Here is a 27,055-nt window from a genome sequence, read left to right on the forward strand (position 1 = left end):
GTGTAAGGTTGTTTTAATAACTTTTAGTTTCAGTTTTTTCAAAGTTTTTTTTTTTTCTAGTTACATTTTTTTCCTTTTTTTTTTTTTTACAATCATCACTTCCCTATCTCGGTCAGCTGATTTGGAGGGGCGTGGTCAAAGAGACTAGCTACCTCCTGCTAAATGCTGTCAGAGTAGATTAGCCAAGCTCCCTGCATTTACACCGAGGTTTCGCTCTGCACTTTATGTCTTACGACTCACTTGGTAACATAAACGGTGTATCTTACAAATATTTTTGCTTATCCACTTGCTATCGGTGCCGTGATATGCAAACGTAGCGGCTAGCTAGCTATCTTGCTAGCTGGGGGCTACGCGCGTCCTCTTTGCCCACGGGAGCATAAATGTGTGACAAGTTGTGCGACCGTGGCGTAGGTGAACAACACACCTGGGACGATGCGCAAGGACGTCAGAATCTTACTGGTTGGCGAACGTAAGTGGACCTTTTCATTTATATGACTGCTATGCTGCGTGATGACTATCTGCATTACTTTAATATAACTTAAGGGATGCTATTCATTTTTCAAAGAATGTGCATCCCTTTCATTATTGCAATAACCACAAAACTATCTTCAACGCGTGTTTACACACCTGGTTATAGTGTGTGTGGAGTTTGCATGTCCTTATTTGTTCTCACATTTGATTGATCAATAAATGTCCATACAGACAATTCTAAAAGACGCTACTGTAACATGACACCAAATAGGCAACCTGGTGGTTTCCGCACACACCGTAATGCGTTTAGATTTAACTCTGTGGAAACATCTCTATTTTATTCATTGGTCAATAGATGGTTTAAGGTTGATGCATTGACCACTAAATTCTCACTCCTGTTTTTGGATTAATAGCCAAGGTGGGAAAGACGTCACTCATCATGTCTCTGGTCAGCGAGGAATTCCCAACTGTGGTAAGGATGACCCCTTTTTATTTATTTATTTTTAGTTAGATTTCACAGAGAGTAAAAGTCATCTCATGAGAAGAGCTTGGAAGTGACGTGAATGTTTTCTTTCAGGTTCCTTACCGAGCTGAGGAGATAACTATTCCTGCGGATGTCACTCCAGAGAGAGTCCCCACGCATATTGTGGACTATTCAGGTAAAAGCCAGAGAAGAGGTGTTTCTATTGTGCGACCTGTCAAAAAAACCTTCATGAACTACACATGCTGTGTTTTAAGTAGCATTTCAACATTTGTTATTGTCACACATTTGTAAAAAAAAAAATATATATATATATATATATATATATATATATATATATATATATATATATATATATATATATATATATATATATATATATACAAAGTCTAGCAGAATTAATTATACATTTAATTAATGTTGAATTAACTGTGTCGTATCGTACCGAGTAATAAGGCTTATTTTTAAAGTTTCATTTGTTAGATTTTTTATTTTCGTTTACCATATCCTTTGTCTTACCTGTGCAGATGCTGAGCAGACAGATGAGCAGTTGTTCCAAGAGATCTCAAAGGTCATTATTTTTTTTCCCCCTCATGTAAAGTGAAGTACTGACTCCAACAAGTACTTACTGACCTCCTGTCTCTTTTCCTGTAGGCAAACGTGATTTGCATCGTCTACTCGGTCAACAATAAGACATCGATAGAGAAGGTAATAATACTAATATTGACCATCCTGATGCTAATAGCTCGGTTCTAAAGGCTAGCTAGTACTGCTGCCACACAGTTCTGAGGTTCTAGGTTCAAGTCACAACTCCGGTGTGGAGTTTGCATGTTTACCCCGTTTCAATAGACAATGATATAAAACAGCAATATGCATCGCAACGGGTGTACTAACCCTTAATAATAACGCCGTAAACGTAGCATTTCTGGGAAGAGTTTAACCACAGCATCTCTTTTGTTCTTTGGTTTAGGTGACCAGCTATTGGATCCCTCTCATTCTTGACAACACGGACAAGGATAGCAGGTTTGTGTTTTGTCTACATTTTAGAGCAGCCCTTTTTTTGTAGCGTTGTCAATCAAAACTGAGCATTGGTGTCAGAATATTTGGTGAAATGTGATGGGTAGATACATTTTTTCACTTGATGGGGGTGGGCAAGCATTCCAGAGACGCAACTATTTGTGTACTGTCATGCGATAGAAAGTCAACTTTCCAAAACGTAGCCTTTAATTTTGTATATGTGTGTGTGTTACTGTGTGTCCAGGGTTCCTCTCATCCTGGTGGGAAACAAATCTGACCTGGTGGAGCACAGTAGCATGGACACCATCCTGCCAATTATGAACCAGTACAGCGAGATTGAGACCTGTGTCGAGGTGCGAACGTTTTCTCACTCATAAAACAGCGCAAAAGCGCATTAATCTTATTTTGGATTTGCTATTATAATGCTGAATAGCATCCACTGTTTGTTACAGTGCCAGAAAATGTTCAGACTCATTTAATAAACTGCCATGCAATCTTAGTTTGTGATTTTAAACTTTAATATAAGATATTTTAACCATCTTTTGGGTTTGGAGACTAAACTAATGCTATTCTTTTGAGTTATTTTGTTAAATCTAGTAGCATACTAATGGTACTTAAAGCCTTCTCACATAACGGGTCATCACCTGTCTTTTCGCAGACAGGATAATCAGAGCAGTCAGGGTGCTCAGACGGATCCTGTGTTTTAATACCCTGTCTGGCCACCCCTAACACACGTGGACATGCACGTTGGACGAGAAAATGTCCCAAGACTTTTTATTTTATTTATTTTTTTCAACTACAAAGTCACGTGCTTCCACCCATTCTTGTTTTTAGTGCTCCGCAAAGAATCTGAAGAACATCTCTGAGCTGTTCTACTATGCCCAAAAGGCTGTCCTCCATCCCACAGGGCCTCTTTACTGTCCAGAGAAAAAAGATGTAAGTGTTAAATAATACAGAATGAATATCTGATGAATTGTAGTTCATAACAATACTTAAGCTCTTAACATAATGTGTTGTTCTTTCATGCCACACATTTAAAAGTTTGTGACACTGATATTTTAGTTTAACTGTTTTTTTTTAATTTAGCTGCTTTATGTTTATTTCTCATCAGTATTTTATTAATTTATCTAGCTAAATAATAATTATAAACATCCCAGTTAAAAGTTATTTTTTTCCTGTTATGTTTTTACATGTACATTTTTTTCCAACCTCATCTACAAATGACTGTCTGTCTGTTTGGAAAAAAAAAAAAAATCAAATGTGACCCTTGAGCTGTGTGAATGTAAAAGCATCATACATTTGTATTTTTCTTTCTAGATGAAACCACTTTGTATAAAAGCCCTGACACGAATCTTCAAAGTGTCCGACTTGGACAACGATGGTATTCTCAACGATAGTGAGCTCAACTTCTTTCAGGTAATTCATTCTTCTCTTAGCTGACACCATTGAAAATCGACTGCTTCCAAAATGATTCAACAAATGTTATTTTATGTCCGCATAGAGAACATGTTTCAACACGCCATTGGAGCCGCAAGCCTTGGAGGATGTGAAAAATGTCGTGAGGAAAAATTTGAGTGATGGAGTGTGCGACAATGGACTCACTCTAAAAGGTTTTCCACTCTTAAAAACCCGGGCGCTCAATTTGAGGAAGTTTCTATAGCCCGAGTCTTAATATGAGCCATGTCACTTCTTTCTTTTCCCGCTCTAGGCTTCCTGTTCCTCCACACGCTTTTTATCCAGCGCGGGCGCCACGAAACCACGTGGACGGTGCTGAGGACGTTCGGATACGACGACGACCTAGAGCTGAATCAGGACTACCTCTTCCCTCCGTATGTTTTGTCCATGCTGGCTCTCATTCTCCAATTGTTCATTCAAGTGATAAATGATTTTGACGGTGGTGTTACAGGCTGAAAGTTCCCCCTAACTGCACCACAGAGCTCAACCACACAGCCTACCTCTTCTTGCAGAGTGTCTTCGACAAACATGACAAGGTATAATCCTCCACCGCGTCTTTCTTTCAAGTCCGAAAAGCTGCTCAGCCTGCATTACGGAGTCCATAGCCCCCCCCACACACACACACACACACCTACTGAAGCTGACCCCCCGCTAAGGCTTGATTTCCCTTGCCGAGAAGAGAATTAGCGGTGAGCTTAGAGGGGAAAGTGCAACATTGAAAGTGAATCACGTGCTGTGCTCTCCGTCTGCGTTATCTCAGGATCGTGACTGTGCCTTGTCGCCGGAGGAGCTTCGGGACCTGTTTGATGTTTTCCCCTACATGCCCTGGGGTCCTGACGTCAACAACACGGTGTGCACCAATGAGCAGGGCTGGATCACCTACCAGGGCTATCTGTCTCAATGGACGTGAGTGGCCTCTTTTCTCAAATATGAGGCTTGATCACCATGCAGAAGACAATGATTTGGAGTTGTGATTATCTTCATTTGTAAAAATGTGGCTCTTTTTTTTAAATGTATTTTGAAAAATGGTCCACCATGTTTTTTGGCCATTTATTTATTTGTTTGTATTTCTTTCTTTTGTTTTGGCGGTCTAGGTTAACAACTTATCTAGATGTGCAGCGTTGCCTGGAGTATCTAGGTTATCTTGGTTATTCAATCATTGCTGAGCAGGAGTCCCAAGCAACCGGGATAACAGGTGAACTGGACCGATGCATTTTGTCTATTTTTTTTTATTTGGAATGATTGCCACTGGCGAACATGTGGCGTGCACCGGACAGGTCCTAACCCATCTCGTGACGTTTTCCCGTACCCTGCCCCCCCCCCCTACCCCAATGCAGTGACCAGGGATAAAAAGATTGACTTGCAGAAGAAGCAGACACAACGCGGTGTCTTCCGCTGTAACGTCTTTGGAGATGTTGGCAGCGGGAAGAGTGGCTTTCTCCAAGGCTTTCTGGGGAGGAACCTGATGGTAAACCACAAAAATGGCTCGTCTTTGCGTCAAGACAATTGATTCCCTCAATTGCACACTTTTGCGATGATTCTTGTTTCAGCACCAGCAAATAATCAAAGAGGAACATAAATCCTACTACGCCATCAGCACGACTTTTGTTTACGGTCAGGAGAAATATCTTCTAGTAAGTGTCTTGCTATAAGACTCATGGCCATCTGAATGACTAAACTAAAGTCAACATTTTTTTTTTTTTTTTTTCCTTCCCTCTTTTCATTCTCAGCTTCATGAAGTGTTCCCCGACTTGGACTATCTGTCTGACGCCGACCTGGCCTGTGACATCATCTGCTTGGTTTACGACGTCAGCAACCCGTACTCCTTCGACTACTGCGCCAAAGTCTTCAAGGTACGATTCAACACGGCAGCCGTACTTAAAAATGAATGAATGAATAAAATCCTGGCTTGTTCACTCATACTTTCATAGCAACACTTTGTGGACTGCAAGATCCCGTGCATGATGATCGCGGCCAAGTCGGACCTGCCCGAGACCAAACAGTTGTACGGCTGCAGTCCTTTGGAGTTCTGTCGGAAGCATAAAATGCCTCCCCCGCAGTCGTTCACCTGCAACACTGCCGGAGCACCCGACAGAGACATCTACACCAAACTTAGCACCATGGCCATGTACCCGTAAGTGTGCTCTCGCCATTAACTCGCTCCATGTATGTCACAGGTGCTGCCACTAGAGGGCTGTATTTACTCGCTTTCCTTCCTTTCTTTCCTTCATTTACTTACATTTCTTTCCTATTTTCTCTCCTTTCCAGATTTTCTTCCATTTTGTTTCCTTTTTTTATTTCCTTGTTATTTTTTTCTTTTCTTTCCTTGTCTCTTCCCCTATCCTTTCTTTCTTTCATTGCTTCCTGACGTTCACTTTTTGCCCTTTTCTTTCATGGCTTACTTTCTTGCTTTTTCTTTTCTTCCTCATTTTCCTTTTTCTTCCTTTCATTCATTTTGGAATCATTTACGTGCTTCCTTCGTTTTCTTCCTTTCCTGACTCAGTAGTTATTCTATTTTTCTTCTTTTTTCCATTACTTACCTTTTTCATTTCTCCCTTCACTTCATCTATTCCTTTCTTTATCTTTGTCTATTCCTTGCCTCATTTCTTTCCTTTCTTCCCCCCCCCCCCCCCCCCCCCTCCCGTGTTTCAGTCTTTCCTCCCCTTCACCTGCTGCAGGTCTGATTTAATATTCAACTTCTTTCCCTTGTGTGCGCATCAGGAATCTGCCGGGGCTTGTCGTGGTGGATGTTGCACCACTTTGCTGCATCGCTCACTTGACTTCACTCACTTCACGCATCAGTACACTCGACTGCCCTCTGGCACTGCTGCCCCCCCCCTTACACACACACACGCAGACTCAAACACAAAGATGCTCCCATTGGATCCATGTGGAGGCATCGCACTTTCGTTCAACTGCATTTCCTTGGACCTGATGTCTCCCTATTATTACCGTTTTTAATTCCCAGATTTCGACGTTATGTCAGGTCTTTCATCTTTGTGTGTTTCTCCTCAGCCACGCTCGACTGCGCTGCATGTGCACTTGTAATCGCTGCACCTTCTGCTTGTGTCAAAACCTGCTCAACTCCGAGCTGCTGCAGACGGTCAGGGCCAAACTCCACGCTGTGGTTCTCCGCAGGTTCTATGCCAAGCTTTTCTTTCTACTCATCCATGCATCACTCTTTGCCTTCATTTCCACATTTCCAAACATGTTACTTTGCAAGAGATGTATCAAAAAGTATGGGCTGCCATGGAAGCTATCATTAGGAAACTTTCACTATTTTTTTTTTCTTTTTCATTTGTCTTTTTCTTCCATATTCTCTTTGTAACTAAATGCTTTTGCTTACATTCCTTGTCCAGCGTGTCCTTGAAATCATTTCTATTTTCACTCTTCTTTTTGTTGTCATTTCCTTTAGATTCTCATCTGCGGACTGTCGTTATCCTTTCTCATTATTGTTGTCATCCTGTTTTGCGCATCCCCTTTGGTTATACACCACCTCACTGGCAAATGTTGGATGTGATGATTTTTTTCGCCTCTTTGTCACAGACATATGAGCCAAGCGGACCTGAAGAACTCCACCTTCTGGCTTCGAGCTAGCGTTGGCGCCACCATGTTTGCTGTGTTGGGCTTCGCAATGTACAGAGTTCTGCTCAAAGTGCGGTGATGCTTCTCATCACCTCCCACAAACTCTTCTCTACGTAAAGGAACAAAAGTATTAAGACAGTCAACCAAAAGCAAACAGAAGAAAATGCAATTGTGCAATGTTTCTTTTTCTGTTTGAATTGTGTTTCATTTTGCTTATTGTACATGTATGGAGAGAAAAAACCAATATATTTATATTGGAGGAATATAACAAGAAGCTCTTAATGGAAGTGTATTACAAGGGAATAAGGTCTGTTCTATAAAAAAAGCCCCCCCACACCAAGTTTCCTGCCGAGTGAACTTGTCAAGCTGTGTAAGAGATGCAATATTTTAAATAGTGATAGTGTACATTCTGTAAATAACTGAGCTTGACACTTAAGCATTGATAGTATTTATTTATTTTGCCTTTTATGGCCAATGGAGTGGATGGGGAATTTGAACTGTTCAATTTACAGTCATGCTGCAATACACTTGCATGTGTCATATTTTCTGACCACATTCCATGCATAACTTGCCATAATTATGCGCTATGTAGCTGAAAGTGCAAAAACATTTAGTTACCCCGATGGTCATTTTGAAATATTCAAAGAACCACCCTGTAGCAGAAGATACAACCATGTCAGTCTGTAATGTACAGCTGCTCACGGTGCAATTGGATGTACAGTGTTTACCAGGCCCCAACTTTTGGAAACAATAAATCCAAATTTTCTGTTTTGACATCATCTGCATTTTTCTATACACTTTATTGATGCTTTTTATTCCAGTGGACTTCGGGAGCAAAAGAGACATGCTTCATAAGAGCTGTTTTACCCCCACAATATAGTCAATTAAAGTCCAATTTAGCAAGTGTTTTTTCCCCTAACACTAGATGGCAGTATGGCACGGAAAACCCAATTAAAACCAATTCAGTACAGACTCATTTGTTAAATCCTGCCATATTTTAGGTTATTCCCACTAAAACCTATTACTGACCGTAGATGGGGTTTTTTTGCAACAAAAAAATATCTTTCTTTTACACCATTCTATCACTATTGCAACATTCTGCTAAGCTTCTGTCACATCCTCCAGGCACCTTCACACCCACTAATATGTGACATCTCCAGGAAATATATGGGTGCTTGTCTGAACTCCCCCGAACATTTTTTTTTTAATTGTAGCTCACTCGAGGGAGAAAATGCAATTTCGTTTTGTTTATATAAACGACAGCTTCTGCCATTAAGTTCACAAAACAATCACGAGAACAACATTCAACAGCAACATAAAAGGAACAAATACATGACTTTAACCGAGCGTGTGAGTGACAGTCAGCTGCTGAAAGGGAGGAGGAGGGGGGGGTGGGCTTTTCCCAATCTCCATCCTGGCTCTTCTCCCTCCGTGTGCGGAGCTCTGGAGCTGAACCAGCCTGCGGCGGAGGAGGACTCCAACAACGACATAGCAGACAGCTCCACACCACAACCCCCTTGTGGGACCTCCATAAGGTGGAAATAGCAGACGCTCTAAACGGGGAGACGTGGGAAAAGGTATTGTGACGCACTTAAAAAAAAAAATGCAAGCTTCAGTGTTTACTTATCTCAACCTGTCGTATGGAACTCATTGTAATGTTCTGGTGTTAGTCGATGATGTCATTTTTATTTATTTATTTATTTATTTATTTTAAATTTCAGAGTCCTCGACTCCTCGCCGCTGTTGCGCAGCATCCTGGCTGCTTCCCAAACTTGAACACTTGCCGCCTCCTCTCCAAACTGGGAATAGATTTTTTTTTCCTCATAAATGGACTTTGTTTTAAGATTTATTTTTATTTGTATTTATTCGAGTCGACGAATGTGTCAACTTTTCCTCTAGCGGATGTGGAAGTAGCCTCTTCTCCGATGTTTTCTCCATCACTTGAACTCACCTCACGACGATGGTGGTCAAGTGAAAGTGACGCCAAGGAAGGAGCCTCGGAGGAGGGGGTGGAATAAAAAGCCATGCGGAGTCGTCGGTGAGGTACCGCGGGTGACCGGAGAGGATGGCGGGAGGCAACCGGGAGCTGACGGTCACCTCCTCCCCGGCGGTGGCGGCGAACGCGGAGGGAGAGGAAATAGAAGTGTTGGAGAGCACTGACGTCCTTCCCGTGGCTCCCGAAGACGTAAGTGTGAGACAACTTTATTGGTCGGCAAAAGTATTGGAACATACTCCTGAATTCTACTTATGTATCCATTTTTCTGCAGTAAAAGGTGTCTATACATTTAATTTGATAACCTCATTATTTTTATGTCCTATAAATACATTTAAAAACGCATATTGCCACTTGAGGCTTTACTAAAAATGACATCCCACGTGGTCAGCGTTCAGGTAACAGCCAATCACGGCTCATGCAACGTTGGCTAGCTGAGCCATAATCGGAGCACGTATGATGTCATTTTCAGTAGACAGCAAGTGGCAAAAATCCGTTTTAGGTATGACTTGAATATGAAAAATAAAGTATCAAATTAACTATGGAGAAAATACAGTTCAGTATGTCTGATGTGGTCTCCAGGTGTGCACGCCATCATGTTGTGAACTGAAGGAAAAAGTGTGATCAAAATGGTTTCGTTCATTTAAATTCCATTCAATTAAGCAATTACTGTTGTTTATTCTATAAAGTATAAAACCACACCGTGCTGTTTTACAGTTTAAAAACACATGACAGCCCCAAAAAATTTCTGGATGTCTGGAATGGATTAATAGCATTTCAATTCATTTCAGTGGGGAAGGATGATTTGACATACGAGTGTTTTGAATTGCAATTCTGGTCAAGCCCTAAATTAAACAATTATATCAATGCATCATTGTATGTCAACAACACCCAGAGAAGTTCAAATCGATTTTAAACGTGGACTTAAAGCACTAAAACATATTCCAGACCAATGGAACCTGCTAATGACGTCATTTAGTTTTGTGAGGACTGAGGCAGTGCAGCTTCTTGTTGTCATAAGCTTTTATATTATCTTCGGCTGCAGCTCAGTGAACACAATGATGAGGTAACAGCTCGGCGCACACGGCTTGTTTAGGATATTATTTTTAGTATCAAAGTTTCCAAACAGGTACTTGAGCCTCATGTCTAAATTCTCTCTTGTCCTTCTCTTTTTCCTAGAAATGGAAGGAGCTGTTTGACAAGGTAAGATGTGTCATTTGTGTTCATCCTGCACATGACCTTGGTGTTATCTGATTGATTACATGCAAGCATTTTGCTGGACTGTTAAGACGTAATTGGAGATCTTTCAAATGATACTTTTGTGTTACGACTGTTCAGTGGAACCTCTAAGGTGGAACAAAATTGAAAAGTTATGTTGACACAGTCTCCATGTGACTTAATTGCTCGTCAGAATGATGTTTGCTGAAGTTTTCAACCTTCAACCTTTTTCCCCCCCGAAACCCGACTTAAGAGGTTTTAGTGTAGCTGCTAGACATTTTTGTTGGTTAGATTTTCTCCAATGTGTTTGGCTGCTGAAGATTGGACACTCTCACTTTCCATCATTTGCATTTCTGTTTTGCCTCATTAGGCAAATATATTTTTAGATTTAAGTAGTGCACCATGCTGTTCGTTTTAAATCCTTTTTTTTTTTTTTTTTTTTTCAGTAAAGCCTGCATTAAAAAGTGCAACCGGGACTTTGAATTTTTGTCAACGCAAACTCCTGCAGACACACACTGTAGGAAATTTGTGCGTCATCATCATTAAGGTTGATAATTCGGTTTGGGTGACACGCACGCGCACACATGGGCGAGGGCATTTTTGTAATAATCACAAGAGAGAAGAACTCAAAGCAGCTGATGTTAGCAGCAGCAGGTCGGGCTGACAGACGGTGGACGGACCCTATTACCACACGCACGCACACACACACACATAAATACATACACACACAGTCCAGTCTGGGCGGCTGCCCCAGCACCTGCCTGCCCTGGGGCCCCTTCTCTTCGAGGAAATTGTATGTGTTTATATGTGTGTGTGTGTATGAGTTAGGGTTAATGGGGTGAGCCAGAGGCTGGTGTCAGACTGCCTTTTTTTTTTATTGTTGATGTTGTAAAGACGTGAGGTCACAAGGGATTACGGGAACGGCAAGAGGTTCCCTTGTGTGTGCGGGTGTTGATATTCCATGTGTAAACAAAAAGCCTTAAGTCTTTCCTTTCGATTTAAAAGTGTCCACACGGCGAGGTGACGTGCTTTTATTCTTTCTGCCTTCCCCAAATTGCCGCTTCATGTGTCTCTTTTGAGCCAGGGATACCAGAAAAGATAAACAGGAAGGAGTTCATTGGAGTTTGATATGATGCTACATGGATTGGGGTATTTCTTTTAAGTCTAACTTGTGGACATATGCTTCAATTAATCCCGATCGTGTTTCAAATAAAACGTTGCATCAATTTTAACGCTCCTTGTGTGTCAGATTGAGAAGACACGTCAGAAGCCAGACTGAATCTTTTGCTATATTCAGTTTTCAAGTGCTCCGGCTTCTTTTGTAAAAGCAAAACATCTCTCTTATGATATACTACAGATGCTAATGATACTAATATCGTTTTCAACCTATCAATATGTGGCTTTTGGAATCACTGATTCAGGAATCTTAAGTCCTGTGTTGTGCAATTTGCATTCCAGTTTGGCCTTTTTTTTTTTTTTTTACTTCCCAGGGGAGGATTTTGTTACTTTATATGTGCTTCCCTCTGCATGTCGGAATAAGCTGAACACAGATAGCGGCGACGTCTTATTGAAAAACTCTGGATACGATATTTTTACCGGGGTAAGGAACGTAATAACGAGGATTTGATCCAGACCCACATACAAGCCCCCCCTAAAAACATTATTCCCACAAATACTAATAGACGTTTTGAAACATCATGACATAACAAAACGAGTAAAGCCTCCACATGACTTTGTCAGCAGTCAAACGTTTTTGTGGGGATTTCCGGGGATTTGAGGATGGACCGTAGCTCACGTCCTGTATTTATCTGATAAACCGTATTAAGCTTGTTTAGATCACACAACAATGTTAAATGGTTCTGGTCTCCCCTTGGGGGGGGGGGGAAGAATCTCTGATGAATTCCCTTGAAATGTGAAAAGGTTGAAACTGCAGCTACCGATCAGACACAGTCATTAAAAGCAGTTCTAGACGTCTTGAAACTCGCCTGGAAGTTCCCGGCAGATTTTCTGTAGATCCAGTTAGAGCCTCGGAATTACAGTTATTGTCGGACGTGTTTGTGTGTGGTGTGTGTGTGCGCGTGTGTTACACAATTACTTTTTGTGTTGACAGCCACCACGCAGTGTTGGAAATGCCCTCGGCATGCACCCGCCACACAAGCTTAGTGATTAAACACTTTCACATGGCTGCCTGTTTTCCATGAAATGGCTTTTCTTGCTTGATGCATGGAGAAAAAAAAAAAAAGCCTCAGTGGGAGTCAGGATATTTGAGCAATTGTGCGAGTAGAAGTTGATATGCAAGGGAGTTTGTTTGTAACAAATCTTGTACAAGTAACAAGGCTTGAAATAGATATATTTTAACTTGACGGATATTATGAATATTTTATCGTAGTAAATTTTCTGGAGTCTACTCACTTAATAATTTGCTATTTTGTTGTTCAAAGTGGACTTGATCACCTGTGTCAATCGTAGGTTAGCTTAGCGATTAGCATGGCTTCTCCGTCCTCCCTGTGCCACGACATCTTTTTGGATGTACTTTATTGACAGCTACAAGTTTGGAATGCAACAGTATTAACCATGTGGTCTTTTCCTTTTCCTAGCAATTTTCACATTTTTTTGAATCAATATCGTCAGTGGAACGCTGATATGCTTCTCGGTATAATTGCCATCGACGTGTGCACAGATGGCGAGGTCGCTCTGCTGACCCGTTCATCCAACATTCCCGAAACGACTGACACCAGCCGAGTCCAGGAGATCCCAAAGAGTTTGTTGAAGCTGCTAATTACCGTCAGCGTATTTAAAAAAGAAAACAACACATGACATCTCAAACGATTTAATTTAAAGATTTCATTCTAGATTATTGTTCTCTGCTGCTCCTCCACCTCAGGGCCCTAAATGGATTTTCATCCTGAAAAGCAGCGTTCCAGCTGGCGGAGTGTGAAAACAGTTTCCGCTTTTATGCGGAGGTAAAAATAGCTGCCGCGCCTGTTGATCGGTAAATGGGAAAAAGACGATGTGCCAAGGTTGGCCGTAATTGGCTTCACACTTGAAACTCACAGCAGGGCCAATATGAAATTGAAATGTTGCATGCGCTAGGTACAGTTTGCGATAGTTGATGATTTCTGTTTTTTATTTTGGGGTGTAATTTTAAAATTAATCGGTGAGTCAAAGCATGGGATGGAAATGGAGTGATTTCTATCTTGTTTTTCCCAACAATGCAGTCTAATTGTGTGTGTGTTTGAAATATCAAAATGCAATAAATTGACCTGAACATAAACTGGTTTGACACCAGGCTAGAGTAGCAGTTGCCATGACAACCCACTGACTCCCGCTGATTTATAACATTTATCGGACCAGCCAGGACACCACATATTAGTTAGCGTTGATCCGTTTCATTACTGCAATTTTTTTTTATTCAGCAAAAACATGTCCCTGAATTAGTTTCTTTCATCGTGCACTACAACTCTTTGTCGGATCATTTCGAAGCATTTTGAACAGAATGGTGGGTAGTCTCCATTAATACCCCCCCAAAAAAATGTCTTCAAAGGGTGGATGAATGAACAACAGTTGGGCTCCTCGCCAACACATCAAATTCTTCTTTGCTTCTACTGCTTCCATGGGATTACAATGACCAATAATAATAATAATGTATTTGTGTGTGAGCACGCGCCGTTAACTGCCTTCTTTTGCGGCCCATTAGCGAACGTTTCACCGAGTGTGCAATTTGCGGGGAGGAAGTTTAGTCTAGCAAGGCAGATGGCACACTAACAATCCTCAACAAAGGCAGACGGCAACTCCAATACGCTACGTGTACACACGCCTGGGTTAGATTTATGATGCCAGATAAGCTCTCTAAAACCTTTGTTGGCTTTTCTGATCGCTTTGTGTTGGATTCTCTCAACTGTCCGTGAAGCAAACTGCCTCACCGGCATATTATTAGATATGCGATGCTTTAAATGATGACATCATCAATAAACGAACATGTGTCACGATGATTTGTAGTTTTCATGACGGCTGTAAATGTTCTGTGTGCCGGTCTTGTTCCTTTACACAATGTCTTCTTGTTTCTTCTGGTAGAGGCGTTTTGGCTCTGCTCTCTATCTTGTGTCAACAAATCCTTTGTCAAATTCTTCTGAGCATTGCTCAGATGGAACACACAAATATCTTCTCACAACGTCTTGATTGTGATCAAGATTGACCTTGACTGCTGCAGACACTGATGGGCTCGAATTCGAATTGGATTTTACAGACAATGATGACACTAATTATTCTGAAGATGCATCTCAATAAAATATATTACATTTTATCTCAGTCGTGAGCTGGAAATAACCAAACCGCCAGATTATATAAATTCATTAAACACAGGAAATTAATCTTCAGGGGGCAATCTTCCATTCAGTAGCGCTAGCAAGTGTGCTAAACCATTTGACTGGTATGGGAAAAAAAAAATAATCATCTTCACCATGTCTTTAGATTTCATTTATCGACTGTGATGTAACAAAATGGCAATATAGCCACAACACTTTATTTCGGCAGTCTCGGCTCATCCAAGGTGAGCGACAGTGCTTAGTCATAACGGCCCGACCTTTCGTTTTCCGTGCCTGTATCATCTTTCAGGACACGGTTGATGAAATTTGACAACAGTGCCAAAGTGTTGAAGTAGCAGTTTTCTTCTACCTTCATAATTCCTGCTATCTCCCTAAATGCCCCCCCCCCCATAATTACTGAAATGGTTAATTGATCATTACAAGTTGATTGGCTGTTCAACTCAGAAATGAGACCTTTCACCAAAACAACACCTTTTCCTTTCTCCTCCACATTTGCAGGAATTGAAGGGGGAGGGGGGGAAGCAGACAGTCGCAGCTCCATTTGCCAGCTATTAGCAATCGTAAATCTGCTCTGAATGGAGCCGCTGCCGTCATTGGCGCTGGAGCGGGTGTTGACCTCGAGGGGCAGGCCCGGAGGAGAAGAAGCGATTGAATGCGAGAGGAAGACAGCCAGCGAATAGCTCGTTAAACAAATGTTTCTCCCCTCTTTTTGTTTCCCTTCTTCTCGTTGTATAATTCCAGCCAGAGTGCTTGATAGAAGCTTTGGTGTGACGGTAATGAATGGCTCTCACCTCGCTGTAAAGGGGAGGGGAGGCTTTTTTTTTTTTGCCAGATAAGGTCACAGACGTGCGTCTGCCTTTCAGATTGACCCCAGCTCGCCCTTTGCCTGACTGACACGGCCACTCCATCAAGGTTTTGTTGATGCTTGTGTGCCTTTTGACTATCTCGGAGTCTTTTATTGCAAAACGTTGACTCCCCCCCCCCCCCCCCCCGACCGGAGGGACTTTGCGCATCTTGTTGATGTCACAAGCCGTCTCTCGGGCGTGAATGCTTTGCTGAGCGGCGGCAGCAGCAGCAGGAGGTTAAGTGTTTATATGAACACACGCTGAAGTGCCTGCTGAGAGGCGCTGGGCTCGACCCCCTTTTCGCTACTCCAGACGCCCCAAGGGGCTCCCGTTCCTTACTCTCACGCCTCCTCCTTCATTCCTTTAACTAGTCCTGAACCATTTTAAGAAAAGATTGAATTCTTTTTTTTTTTTTGTACCGAATCTGCAATTTTGATTCGAATCACTTTTTGCTTTTAATTAAGTCTAATTGGCTAACTTGATAGAAAATTAGAGCTGTGAAAATTCATTCATTCATCAACAGTTAATTGATTATCAAATGAATGGTTTAGATTCATTTTATGTAACCTAAAATATTCCAAATCGTTCGGCATTCTCAGCTGCCAGTCATTATTTTCTGTAGCCATTCATGCAAACACGCATTTATCTTGCTTTTAGTTCGTAAATCATCGAAATTGGTTTAAAAAAAGAATTGTGAGTACTTTTCGTGCCATCGTTGAATTATTTAACAATATCAAATAAACAAGAACAACTGGTTACTAAACAGGATACAAGGAAAATATATTTGCGATACCTTTTTTGCAAAACAGATTGTTCTCAAATCAATGGCTGGAATAATAATTGAGCCGATTAATCGATTAATAATTGGAAACTCCGATACTGACGGCACTGCAGAAAATGACATCATACCATCTGAAAATGAACAGACGACACCGTGATGTGAATGATATTAGCTGGGATCAGAAAAAACTCTGTTTCTTAATGCCTCCATAGTCGAGTGGGGATTTCATAGACTAGCTCATCTTCAAGTATGTGTCAAGTGTTCAGGTGCACACGTGGCCGCTTTGGGCATGGCGGTTGCTTGGTTACGGAGCATTATGGTGAGGAAGTGGTGCATGTATGTGATGGCTTCAGAAGGCTGCGTGGGCGAGTGTGTGTCTGTACCGTGCTGCATGTATGTCCGTGTGTGAGCCCTAATCTGTTAACCCGGATTGGCGACTCTACTCTCTGATTGGCTGATTTATTGTAAATTCTCAGAGAGGTGTCTTTTTTTTCATTATAAGGGAGAGAGTCATCTTTTTTTGTTCAAAAGTGATTTTTTTTTATAAGTGATTTTTTTACAATCTTGATGTAGTAAGAGCACTTGAATTAAATCTGCCTTAATGTAGCCTTCTTCATCCATGACGACAGAATGAGTCCAACTTCTTGAAACTTTTTTTTTCCCCCAAATTTGGTGCTTCTGTGACACCAGTGAACACAAATGACAGAATCACAAAGGGATCCACCGGTTACGACGGTGCCGACATTTTAAGGTCACCGTATTCCGTGACGTGAATGGTGAATCCAAACGCTTGACCTTTTCTTGAGGGGTTTTCCGCAATAGGAGAAGTAATGTCTGGGCACCTAATAATGTGATAGTCACAGTTGCTTGTCACATTCCTCATGTCGTCTTCGAAGGATTGAATCGGAATACCAATTTCGCCCCGTGCAGCATTCCTGCATCTTGACCTTCTCGGCGAAACAATCGTTCTTTTGTCTGGATTACTCTGAATCCTCCCTCTGTCGGAGAACAATGAAACAAGCAGCGGTGCCGGTTCGAACCAGGAGCTGTCAGGTCAGACACACACTGTGGTAGAGGTCAAATTATCCGCTTCGAGTAATTCATTCCTCATTTCGCCGGACTTACTTTGTATATGTACGTATCCAATAACAATACATTTATTTCCATTCCTCAAATCAAATGAATGAGAGAAACACAGATGGATTTGGAAAAATAGCCCCCATCCATCCCCACTTTTGCATCCATGACATCAGGTGGCCTCGCACACTTGGCTTGTGTTCCTTTTAGCCAATGTCAGAAAGAGGGAGTCCTCCCACCCCTCCCATTCAGACCGCCGCCCGCTGACAAGCTGTCGGCTCCATTCAACTTGAACTAGTCGGCTAAATGGGGCCAAGTCTGCCGGCGGGCCCGACGCTAAGCCCCCAGACCCACACGATGTCCCTGAGCTTACGACGGCCAACGGCGCTGATAATGTACTCTCTCAGCTGTGGCAGATAAGGTGACAAAAGAGTGTGTGTCTTTCGCTGCTGTGTGTGTGTGTGTGTGTATGACAGAAGGACAGAAATAGCGGCTCAAAGAGTGTCACATTGAGCTCGACCCCACCCCAGTGTAAAGGACCTGATTAACATGAGAAGGCCGATGTGTTTCCATTGTACCTGCTCGCTGCTCTCCCTTGGTGCAATTAGTAAAGGAAACGAGCTCCTGCGCTTCCTTCCTTCCTGCGCTTCCTTCCTTCCTGCGCTTCCTTTCTGCGCTTCCTTCCTTCCTTTCTGCGTTCCTTCCTTCCTTCCCCCCTTCCTTCCTCCGTTCCTCCCTCCCTTCCTTCCTTCCTTCCTTCCTTCCTTCCTTCCTTCCTTCCTTCCTTCCTTCCTTCCTTCCTTCCTTCCTTCCTTCCTTCCTTCCTTCCTTCCTTCCTTCCTCCGTTCCTCCCTCCATACCTTCCTTCCTTTCTTCCTTCCTTCCTTCCTTCCGTCCTTCGGTGCCTGTATTGATGTGGAATCCACTTTTTATTCTTATTATTTGCCTATATTGACATTCCCCATCAAAAAAAACAAGATATCAATCTAAAATGTGGCACACCCACTCTATTGGCAGCGCGCACACACTCTGTGGGTCTTGTCACGCCAGTTGCCACGGTGATTAGCCACAGTCATGCCTGCCATTCCGCATCAACCTGCAGGGGGATGTTACTATTGGAACATTGCGACTCCTCCAGGCTGCTGTTTTATTTTTATGCTATGCCCGTCACTCTTGTCATGTCACACAAGGAAAGTGGAAGTCAGTCTTTGCACGGTGTTTGTACCTGGAGCTAGCTGGCATGTCCAACGAGGCAGTCGATGGATGTCGACAGTAAACTGCTGTGCACTTTGTACCCTGGGTCCTGCAGAGCTCGCCCGGCTTGTCTTTAAAATTTCTTTAAAATTCAATCTTCAACATAACTAAGTATAGAATCAATAAGAGGCTGCCACCCCCCACTTCCCAAACAGTATTTTCAAGATTACATTTTTGCTTTTTCTGAGTTTCACAAGCTGCTTTAAAATAATTATTTTTACGTTTGGACTCAGTCACCTGAAGGCAAGCTATTTTCAGCATTTCTTGTTTTTGTTGCCTTTCTGCATATTTGATACAAGGCTGGACATTTCTTTGGGCTTTAGGCAAGTCCTTAATATTTATGTTTTTAACAATGAGAATGCAAAACACCCTGCAGCCCTCTGAAAGACCCCCGCTGCCTCGCCTCGCCGCCGTTTCATTCTCCAGACTGCAAAGATGCTTTCAATATGAATGCTCATTATAGAAGAGAATATTTTGCATTTGAGGTCTGTGCACACAATACATGTACTTATTTTAATTTGGTGCTTTGGCCTTTCACTCTTTTTGTAAGCCACTTAAGTTACAGACAGCAACTTTGTTTGAAATATTCAAATGCTCTAAAGTCAAAGCGCTTTTAAATTTAATTGTGTTCCATTTCAACAGGAACAGTATCATTTTTTTTTTAGGATGGATGGAAAGCCACTCTGTCTCCAGACTCACGTTCACTTTGTGTCTAAATAAATTGTTGCTGTCAGACAAGTAAGCATACATCACGCCAGATGATGGACATTTTTAGGAGTATTATTTTGTTAACGTGTGTGTGTGTGTGTGTTTGTTGTGTGGATGGGGGAGGTGTTCTGTGAGGGTCTTGGATTGAACTGTAATCCTTTTGTCCTGGTTGGAAATGACCCTCTTTGGTCTGGTGCAAACAATATGACACAATATGACAATCAGGACACACACACACACACGCTTACCGTTCCTTCATTGTCTTGGTCGTGACATTCACTACATCGTGTTTTTACTTCATCATGGGCAAATGCCTGCAACAAAAAGTAGCTGATTTGCTGCAACACAAGGTGGGTTGGCTCTTTTTGTGAACTAAAACTTAACTTTTACGTAAAATGTGTGTGTCTCTCTAGAATAGTTGTGGTGCAGTATGTGGTGTGCTTTCCCGGGGACAATATTGTGCGAGTTAAGAGATGCATTGCAAGTTTAATCATAGTCAGCCTTTTTTTTTTCTCATCAGGGAGCCAATATGTATATTCCGCCTCCTCTGCAGCAGATGCGAAATATTTTTGCCCGTCCTCACGTCTCGTACAAGTGCACTTGCCAAATATGATTATTTACTTTTTTTTTTAGACAGGGAGAGCAGTATGTAACATCTCCCACACGCGATCAACATTCTGTTTACTGCCTGGTGTCACACAACAAACTGAACTGGTTCAAATCTATCAGCGTGGGTGGGGAAGATATTGTACTACTTTCCTGTTTATTAGATTCATCAGCAACTCACATTTTTAACTACTTTTTCTTGGAAAAAACGACATAAATTGTGTATATACGCCACTCGGAAAGCAATATTGGCAGTGTGTCGGTCGAAATTCCTTACTTTCGTTGGGCCACAGGGAAAAGAAAATGGCCGCTTGCCAAGTTCCATGTTGCCTGTTGTCCTGCTGACTTTATTTGGCAAACAGTTTCTGACAACCGTGACAGGCATAATTCTACATGTAAGCTATCTTTAATGAAAATAGATGCCAAATCTTTTTCTTTTTTTTTTTTTTACATCAACCTGCTTTGTCTTTCTGTGTGTGTTCACCTACAGTATGACGTGGACAATTCGGGCTTTATCAGTACCGAGCGCTTCAGGGACCTTTTGGCGACGCATGGCTCCGAGCTGGACCCCCACAAGCTCGAAGTCCTCTTGGCCCTGGCAGATGGAAACGCAGATGGGAAAATCTGCTACCAGGATTTCGTCAACCTGGTGAGACGGTCACGACTTTTTAGTTATTTTTCATAATTGACGACCTGAGACCTGGCATTTGTGATGTCATTGTCAGTTGACAGCAACTAGCAAAATGGCCGCCCCCTGAGGAAGCTGTTTAACTCATATTCTATAATTTTTACTATTGGGGGCACATACAACATATTATTATTATTCCCCTTTCATGCTGTTTTTAAATATAGGAAAATAAACTGAAAAAATATTCCAAATGTAAGGCAGACAAATAAAAAGTGCACCCAAATGAATGCTAGCATTTAAACACGCTAACGTGCTTATCTGCAATCTGCCATGTTTACCTCTTTTACCTAATTTCTTAATCTGCATTAACTGGAGAAACTAGAATTTTTTTCTGCTTTAAGGCAATCTTTGGGGTCTTTTAGAGATAGAGTATTGCTTGAGAGCGTCTCCATGCATGCGTTGGCCCTGGTGTGCCGTCTGAAAGTGGCCATGGCAACTCCTAATCATTTTCCCACACTTTTTTTCCTCCTGACAAAGGGGGAAATAATTGGCTTCTACTAAACTCCTCCAGATACTGATCCCTAGTGTAAAGCTAAAAGTCTCATAAAATAGTGCAAGAAAACTCAGCTGCTACTTTTCTCCTGATTTCCCATCTTTTTATACTTACTGTTTTATTTGCAAACCACAAGATTCATCACTTTGGCACGCTGTAGGAGTTACGATGACACATATTTATTTTGTATGAGTTGTTTTATACTGTCTCTTTAACATTTGTACCTTGAGTGTTTTTTTTTATTTTCTTCAGTTTGTTTTTAAAGTCGAATAATAGTATGCAAGAGAGTCATTATGTTGTCATGGTGATTGTTGTAAAGGCACGTTGACTATAGTTGCACTGCAAAGTCTCATTGCAGCATAATCTTTACTACTAATTTCTACCAAAAAAATAATAATAATAATTTTACAAAGAAACTATGGAAGCACTTTGTCAGACTAAATTGACCGCTGCAATACAAGGAACATTTTTTGCTTGCATTTCAACTCCTTGGAGGCAGACAGCGGTAAGGGGAGGAGTTTTTGTTGGTTGCTAGGTGATGATAATGGCATTCTACAGTCTGTGTGGCCTGTTCTCAGAAAGCCGTGTTATGGCGCTTCAGTCATGCGTTGAGTGGATTTGACAGAGTACAGTTCTTGACAAAAGTATTGGAACACTGAGGAGTTACAGTGGAAAGGAATAAATGTCCTTTATTCGCCCATTTTTAACTTAACTTATTTAGACTGCATTTTACACAGCAGTGAGAGTGTTGAACTTCATTTCAAGTGTCTTTGATTTCCAGATGAGCAACAAGCGCTCCAATAGTTTCCGGAGGGCAATCCTGCAGGGGGGCAGGCACTTAAAAGGCAACAGTCTCCGAGATGAGGTCGGCCTGGGTCTTTCCCAGCGCCTGGTCCGACACGTCGCTTATGAGACGTTGCCGCGCGAAGTGGATCGCAAGTGGTATTTTGACAGCTACAACTACTGGCCCCCACCATGGCTGATCCTGACCATCACTATTCTTGAGGTAAATAATCGAATAAGGGAAGAGAAAAGATGGAGACTTAAATGCCGGAACTGTATCACCTAAAATATAAAGAAATGAATGGTAGTAACGAGCCATGTTTGTAATCACTGTAAATCACTGCCACTCTCTGTATTTTATGTCCTAGGTAGTCGTTTTCTTTTATTATGGATGTCATCTGGACCGCCTAGTTCTGCAGGTGTCCAGCCCATCGTTCCTTAAGAGTCCTCTACCTTACCACCCGCAGCTCCGGGCCCAGGCCTGGAGATACCTCAGCTACATTTTCATGCACACCGGGTGAGTTGTCCAGTCAACTAAAGCCTCCATAAAAAAAAAAAAAAAATGCAACATAGGCAAGGACACATTTTAATACATGTGAGACTCAGTGATTGTAGATTAGAGGTCATCCCTCATGCTGTTATCTGCCCTGGAGATGTCCCTGAGTGTTTGGTCAGGCCTCACCCAGTTGATCAATATCATTTCCTTCCTGATCATTGAACCATCTGGCGTTGGTGGTTTGTCATGCGCTAAATAGATTATTGGCACACTTGGTGGACATTGTTTGCATTCTTGTTTGCTGGGAAGGTTTGCACTCATTCCTGCTGCAGCTCTTTGTTGTGTGCTCAACACAGTCCTAACTCGCTGCTTTTTGAGCTCAGCTTTATTTACCGCCGCTTCCTCCTTTGCGAGTTTGTCATTTGTCTGTCAACAAACATAAAGCGGAGCTTTGATTCAGACAGCCAACATGAGCAAATGAGGGACAGATGAAGAGAGGCTCGATGATTATGGATTTTGGACATGAATGAGTGTGTCCGATGCTAAATGAGGGTGAGACAAAAAGGACACTGAAGCTCTGAAGGTTGAGGGAGAAGTTTTTAGATTCAGTATTACAATATTGCTTTTGCTCCAAATCCTACGACACCACCATGAATTGTTTTTTCTTCTGATTATTCCATTTGCGTGTTTGCATGTGTGTGCGATAGCATTGAACACCTGAGCCTGAATATGGCCATGCAGCTGCTGGTGGGAGTTCCCCTGGAGATGGTCCACGGAGCGGCGAGGATCGGACTGGTCTACGCGTGTGGCGTCTTGGCAGGTGGGTGGGCCACCAAGCGCTGCATGACTTCATATTAATATGCGGACATCTTCTCTCTGATTTAAAAACACGAGGTCTCACCTTTCAATCCTAATTGCTCACCCCATCTGTTTGCTTTTCAGAATCACGTTCCGATTATGTCGTATGTGCGTGTATGTCTGTGTGATGGGGGTCTTCTGGACAGATGGCTCTGTGTTGTTTTATTCCTTCCAGTTGTGGGGGTTGAGCAGGGTCCCTCAAAAGCCTCCCCTTGACATGTACAACACTGCCATAAGAGTCATAGCTAGGGTAGCTCAATCAAATAAAAGGCATACAATTTCACACAATAATTGGTTGAATCACAAACCAAAGATGGATTTTCAACCTTTTAATGAAGCTATTGTCGTCGCATTCTTCTCGCTTCATTATTCTTCACAGGCTATTGTTGTTAAGGGGAGTGTGCTAAATTGCTAAATATGAAATACTGATTTTGATTACTATTCATGCAAATTGTCTCCGTCTCTGAATCTCTCCCACTGTGTGTGTTGGTTGAGTGCAGGGGTCAGTGACAAGCCCCCTGTGGATAGCAGCCGAAGCGTCCCGTACAGAATTAAGCCCAGAGTGAAATGAGCAGGGAAAGGTTGCGTAAATCAGTCACACGCAAGTCAGCTGTTTTAATTAGATATCGACCACCAACGCCGAGAAGGTTGGCTGTTTGTATCGACCGTCTCGTTGTGCTTGCCTGCGAGTCATATTTCCTCTCAGACATCAACGTGATCAAATAAACATCAGTGTAAATGGGGCGTCACATTTTGATCACCCTCACACATTTACTGTTCAGTCGTTACTTGCAAGTATATTTTATCACTCATTGACAGCTAAATTTAACATCCAGCTATAAAAATCGAACGGAGCGGCTTTGTCCGTGGACATTAATAAGAAAATAATATGTATATATAATTTTTTATTTGAGTAAAAATTTTTTTTAATGCATTTTCACCTTGCTAATCTAGTGTTATTTTTGAAGTCATTTATAAAAAACTTTTTATACCCTCTCATCACTAAAATAATCCAGTGCTAAGAACATCGAAACAAGCATGACAGGGGCTCAGCTGGCACATAAACAACGAGGTCAAGGGCAGAGATCATAGGTCAACTCATGAGTTATTGAGCGCTCAATTGCCCTTTTGGTAGGACGCACACTCGTGTCCTTTTGTGGGACTCAATGAACTTGTATGTCGACAGCTGAATGAAGGCTGTAAACAGAGGAAAAGAATAAAAAGCAAACTTCATGTTTGGGTGCTTTGCATGCAGCCAATTGTATTTTGTTAACAGGATAAACACTTTGGTTTCCAGGGTCAGAATCTTTATTGCTAGGAGATTCTTTTTCAATGGATGAAAAATGGATCGTTTCATTTTTATTACAACTGTGAAGCCTTGAAGTAAAACTGTATAGATTGCTTTCTCATTTTGCGATGGGCGGTTGAATCTAGACACACTTTGAAGACTTGTTTGATCATTTCTCGCACTTCCCGTATCGGTTCTAAAATTAATCTCGGTGATGTTCTCTCATATGTGATGCATCTGATCTCCGCAGGCTCTCTGGCCGTGTCGGTCACTGACATGACGGCTCCCGTGGTCGGTTCTTCTGGTGGGGTGTACGCTCTGGTTTCTGCCCACCTGGCCAACGTAGTCATGGTAATAAGTGTGTGTGTCGTTTGTGACTCAACGTGATGAGTTCGATGGTTATCACATCACTCACTAGACTTCATCATCAAAGCAGGTTCTTTTTAGAATCCGGCTGCAGGTGCAGCTCCATCTGAACATGGCGTACATTCCTAGACATTTTGTGAAGGCTTGATTTTGGACCATAATATTGATTGTCTTACTGTTCATACTGTCTTTCCTTTATAGAACTGGTCCGGCATGAAGTGTCAGTTTAAATTATTCCGGATGGCCATGGCTCTGGTGTGCAGTAAGTCTGATTGATTTAGTCAACCTGTTAAGATATTTTAACCAATATATTTGGAACTTTTTTTTTTCTTTGCACACACAGTGAGTGTTGAATTTGGCCGGGCGGTGTGGCTCCGCTTTTACCCGCCAGCATTTCCTCCTTGCCCCAACCCCAGCTTTGTAGCTCACCTGGGCGGGGTGATGGTGGGTCTCACCTTGGGCGTGGTGGTCCTGCAGAACTACGAGCAGCGGCTCCAGGAGCAATCCCTCTTTTGGATCTTCTTCTGCGTTTACACCTTGTTTGTGCTCTGCGCCGTGTTCTGGAACATTTTTGCCTACAGTTTGCTTGAAGTACGATTGCCTCCACCACCGTGAGTGACACCATTGTCCTGATGAGGTAGCATCAGTCATAACAAAGGTGGGATGTAGCAGAACTGTGTACGCTTGTTCCCCATTTTGATCTTCTGTATGAGGACAGCACATTGGTAGTGATTATTACATGTGCCTCGCACTTTGAAGGTTTAGGGTTCCATAGTGATCTCCGGCCTTCCTGTGTGGAGCATTCTCTCTGCTCTGCTTCCACCCACAATCCAAAAACATCACTTGTGTATTCCTGCATTTGCTTTTGCCAAGCGTGGCACTTTTATTTATTGCTAATTCATTTTTTAACTTAATTTCCAAGTGAGCTAATCCACTCCTTTCCCTTGACGTCTCTTGTTTCTTTTCTGCAAATGCTTGAATGTCAAAGGGGTTTACTGATAGATGTTATAGCACCACCTCCTGCTTTGGCATGTATTTGCAGCCCAAACGCACCAAAACCACTAATATTAGTGAAAATGATACCTTTTATTTTGGACATGAGGATAGGAATTTTATTTTTAAATTTATGTGTATGTGGACATTAGTCTCTCACTACACTCAACCCGATGGTGCCTACTCATGACTTGGGAAAAGTAAATCTGCACAACTCATCATTTTGTCATCATGAGATCGAGAGATTTGCTATTTTGGATTATTGTGAACTGTTTTATGCAATAAAACATGCAAACTTTTTTTTGTCAAAAAATAAATAAATTGGGAGAGTTTTTCCATCAGCGACAAGCATAATTTCAAATTCATAAATTGTGAGATGAGACCGTTCCATTTTATCATATAGCTTTTTTTGTATTCAATGTCCTCCAAACCTTATTCATGTGTCTTTGACCTTTTTTTGTAACAACTGCATCAAAATGTGTGTATACAGCTCAATACACAAGCACAAGTGCCATTCAGAAATGATAAGCTTTCAGATGTGATGCCAAACTGTTGTGTTTAGAGATTGTGAACGTCTGCTGATTTTATTTGTTGTTGGTATGATGGTGAACTACTATCTGTATTATGGCAACAAAACAAACAGAGCTGCCCACAAGTGTGACTTTGACTCACTAAACCGATGTTAGTTCACACTCAAGTTTGTCATGATGCAAAAATTGCAAAGAGTTGTTGCATTGATTTGAGCTGTCGTTGGTACTGTAATTTTAACCTCATGTTACTCTGGTAACTGCTTCGCACAAAACGGATTAATGTATATTTAAACACAGATTCACGTGTTTGCTGTTTTTATTCTGAGATATTGATATGTTGCGTGCATTGTGTGGCCTGTCTGCATTGTATATAATATCTTGTATGCCTCCTATTTAAAAGTGAGTCTGAAAATAGTCTAAATATATCATCGGGACTGTGACACGTCACTAATGTGATGGGTACTAATATTTTAACATCGTGGATATTTTGTAGATTTGATATGTAAATACTGGAGTAATTAAACCATTTTATACAGAAACAAAACTGTTGATTATTATTAAATATCCATACATCCATTTGCTATAGTGCATGTCATCATTAGGTCAAAAGTCAACTCCTTGACCTTCAGAACTATGATATAGGGATTAGTGCACTGCACTGCCATTTATTACTTATTTACATATATTAGTTCTGAGTCAAGCTATACAACAATAGTGGTATGTGGAGTCAAGACAAAGAATGCT

At 41.8% G+C, this 27,055-nt stretch overlaps 2 protein-coding genes across 3 annotated transcripts; both read left to right on the top strand.

The window, feature by feature from the left end:
* Nucleotides 1-98: 98 nt before the first annotated feature.
* Nucleotides 99-7,818, top strand: rhot1b (ras homolog family member T1). Of its 2 annotated transcripts, XM_085911385.1 has the most exons (20): nt 99-469; nt 885-943; nt 1,049-1,130; nt 1,480-1,523; nt 1,607-1,660; nt 1,923-1,975; nt 2,214-2,322; nt 2,804-2,905; nt 3,287-3,385; nt 3,471-3,579; nt 3,678-3,798; nt 3,876-3,960; nt 4,185-4,330; nt 4,519-4,619; nt 4,762-4,892; nt 4,975-5,058; nt 5,155-5,277; nt 5,356-5,558; nt 6,440-6,562; nt 6,971-7,818. In XM_085911385.1, exons 1-20 carry the CDS (start codon nt 433-435, stop codon nt 7,086-7,088), a joined length of 1,983 nt encoding a protein of 660 aa, XP_085767511.1. In that variant the 5' UTR covers nt 99-432; the 3' UTR covers nt 7,089-7,818. The 2 variants fall into 2 exon arrangements, with proteins under 2 accessions (XP_085767511.1, XP_085767513.1); XM_085911387.1 differs by lacking the exon at nt 6,440-6,562 and having other exon boundaries at nt 100-469; nt 6,971-7,812.
* Nucleotides 7,819-8,381: 563 nt separating this feature from the next.
* rhbdl3 (rhomboid, veinlet-like 3 (Drosophila)) lies at nt 8,382-26,844 on the top strand. Its single transcript, XM_085911388.1, has 10 exons — nt 8,382-8,586; nt 8,731-9,194; nt 10,182-10,205; nt 20,307-20,465; nt 21,779-22,003; nt 22,149-22,297; nt 22,984-23,096; nt 24,673-24,773; nt 24,990-25,050; nt 25,132-26,844. The coding sequence occupies exons 2-10, from the start codon at nt 9,075-9,077 to the stop codon at nt 25,401-25,403; spliced, it is 1,224 nt and encodes a 407-aa protein (XP_085767514.1). The 5' UTR covers nt 8,382-8,586; nt 8,731-9,074; the 3' UTR covers nt 25,404-26,844.
* The last annotated feature ends 211 nt before the right edge of the window (nt 26,845-27,055 follow it).

The sequence above is a fragment of the Syngnathus leptorhynchus genome, chromosome 5, assembly GCF_054491065.1.
Source record: "Syngnathus leptorhynchus isolate UIUO chromosome 5, UIUO_Slep, whole genome shotgun sequence".
NCBI lineage: Eukaryota > Metazoa > Chordata > Actinopteri > Syngnathiformes > Syngnathidae > Syngnathus > Syngnathus leptorhynchus.

Bases quoted from the DNA above. Each gene is read 5' to 3' on its own strand.
- rhot1b (XM_085911385.1), top strand. From the start codon at position 433: ATGCGCAAGGACGTCAGAATCTTACTGGTTGGCGAAC. The intron at 944-1,048 runs GTAAGGATGACC...GTTTTCTTTCAG, and splicing joins GCGAGGAATTCCCAACTGTG to GTTCCTTACCGAGCTGAGGA. The intron at 6,563-6,970 runs GTTCTATGCCAA...TCTTTGTCACAG, and splicing joins CACGCTGTGGTTCTCCGCAG to ACATATGAGCCAAGCGGACC.
- rhbdl3 (XM_085911388.1), top strand. From the start codon at position 9,075: ATGGCGGGAGGCAACCGGGAGCTGACGGTCACCTCCTCCCCGGCGGTG. The intron at 9,195-10,181 runs GTAAGTGTGAGA...TCTTTTTCCTAG, and splicing joins TTCCCGTGGCTCCCGAAGAC to AAATGGAAGGAGCTGTTTGA. The intron at 25,051-25,131 runs GTAAGTCTGATT...TTGCACACACAG, and splicing joins GGCCATGGCTCTGGTGTGCA to TGAGTGTTGAATTTGGCCGG.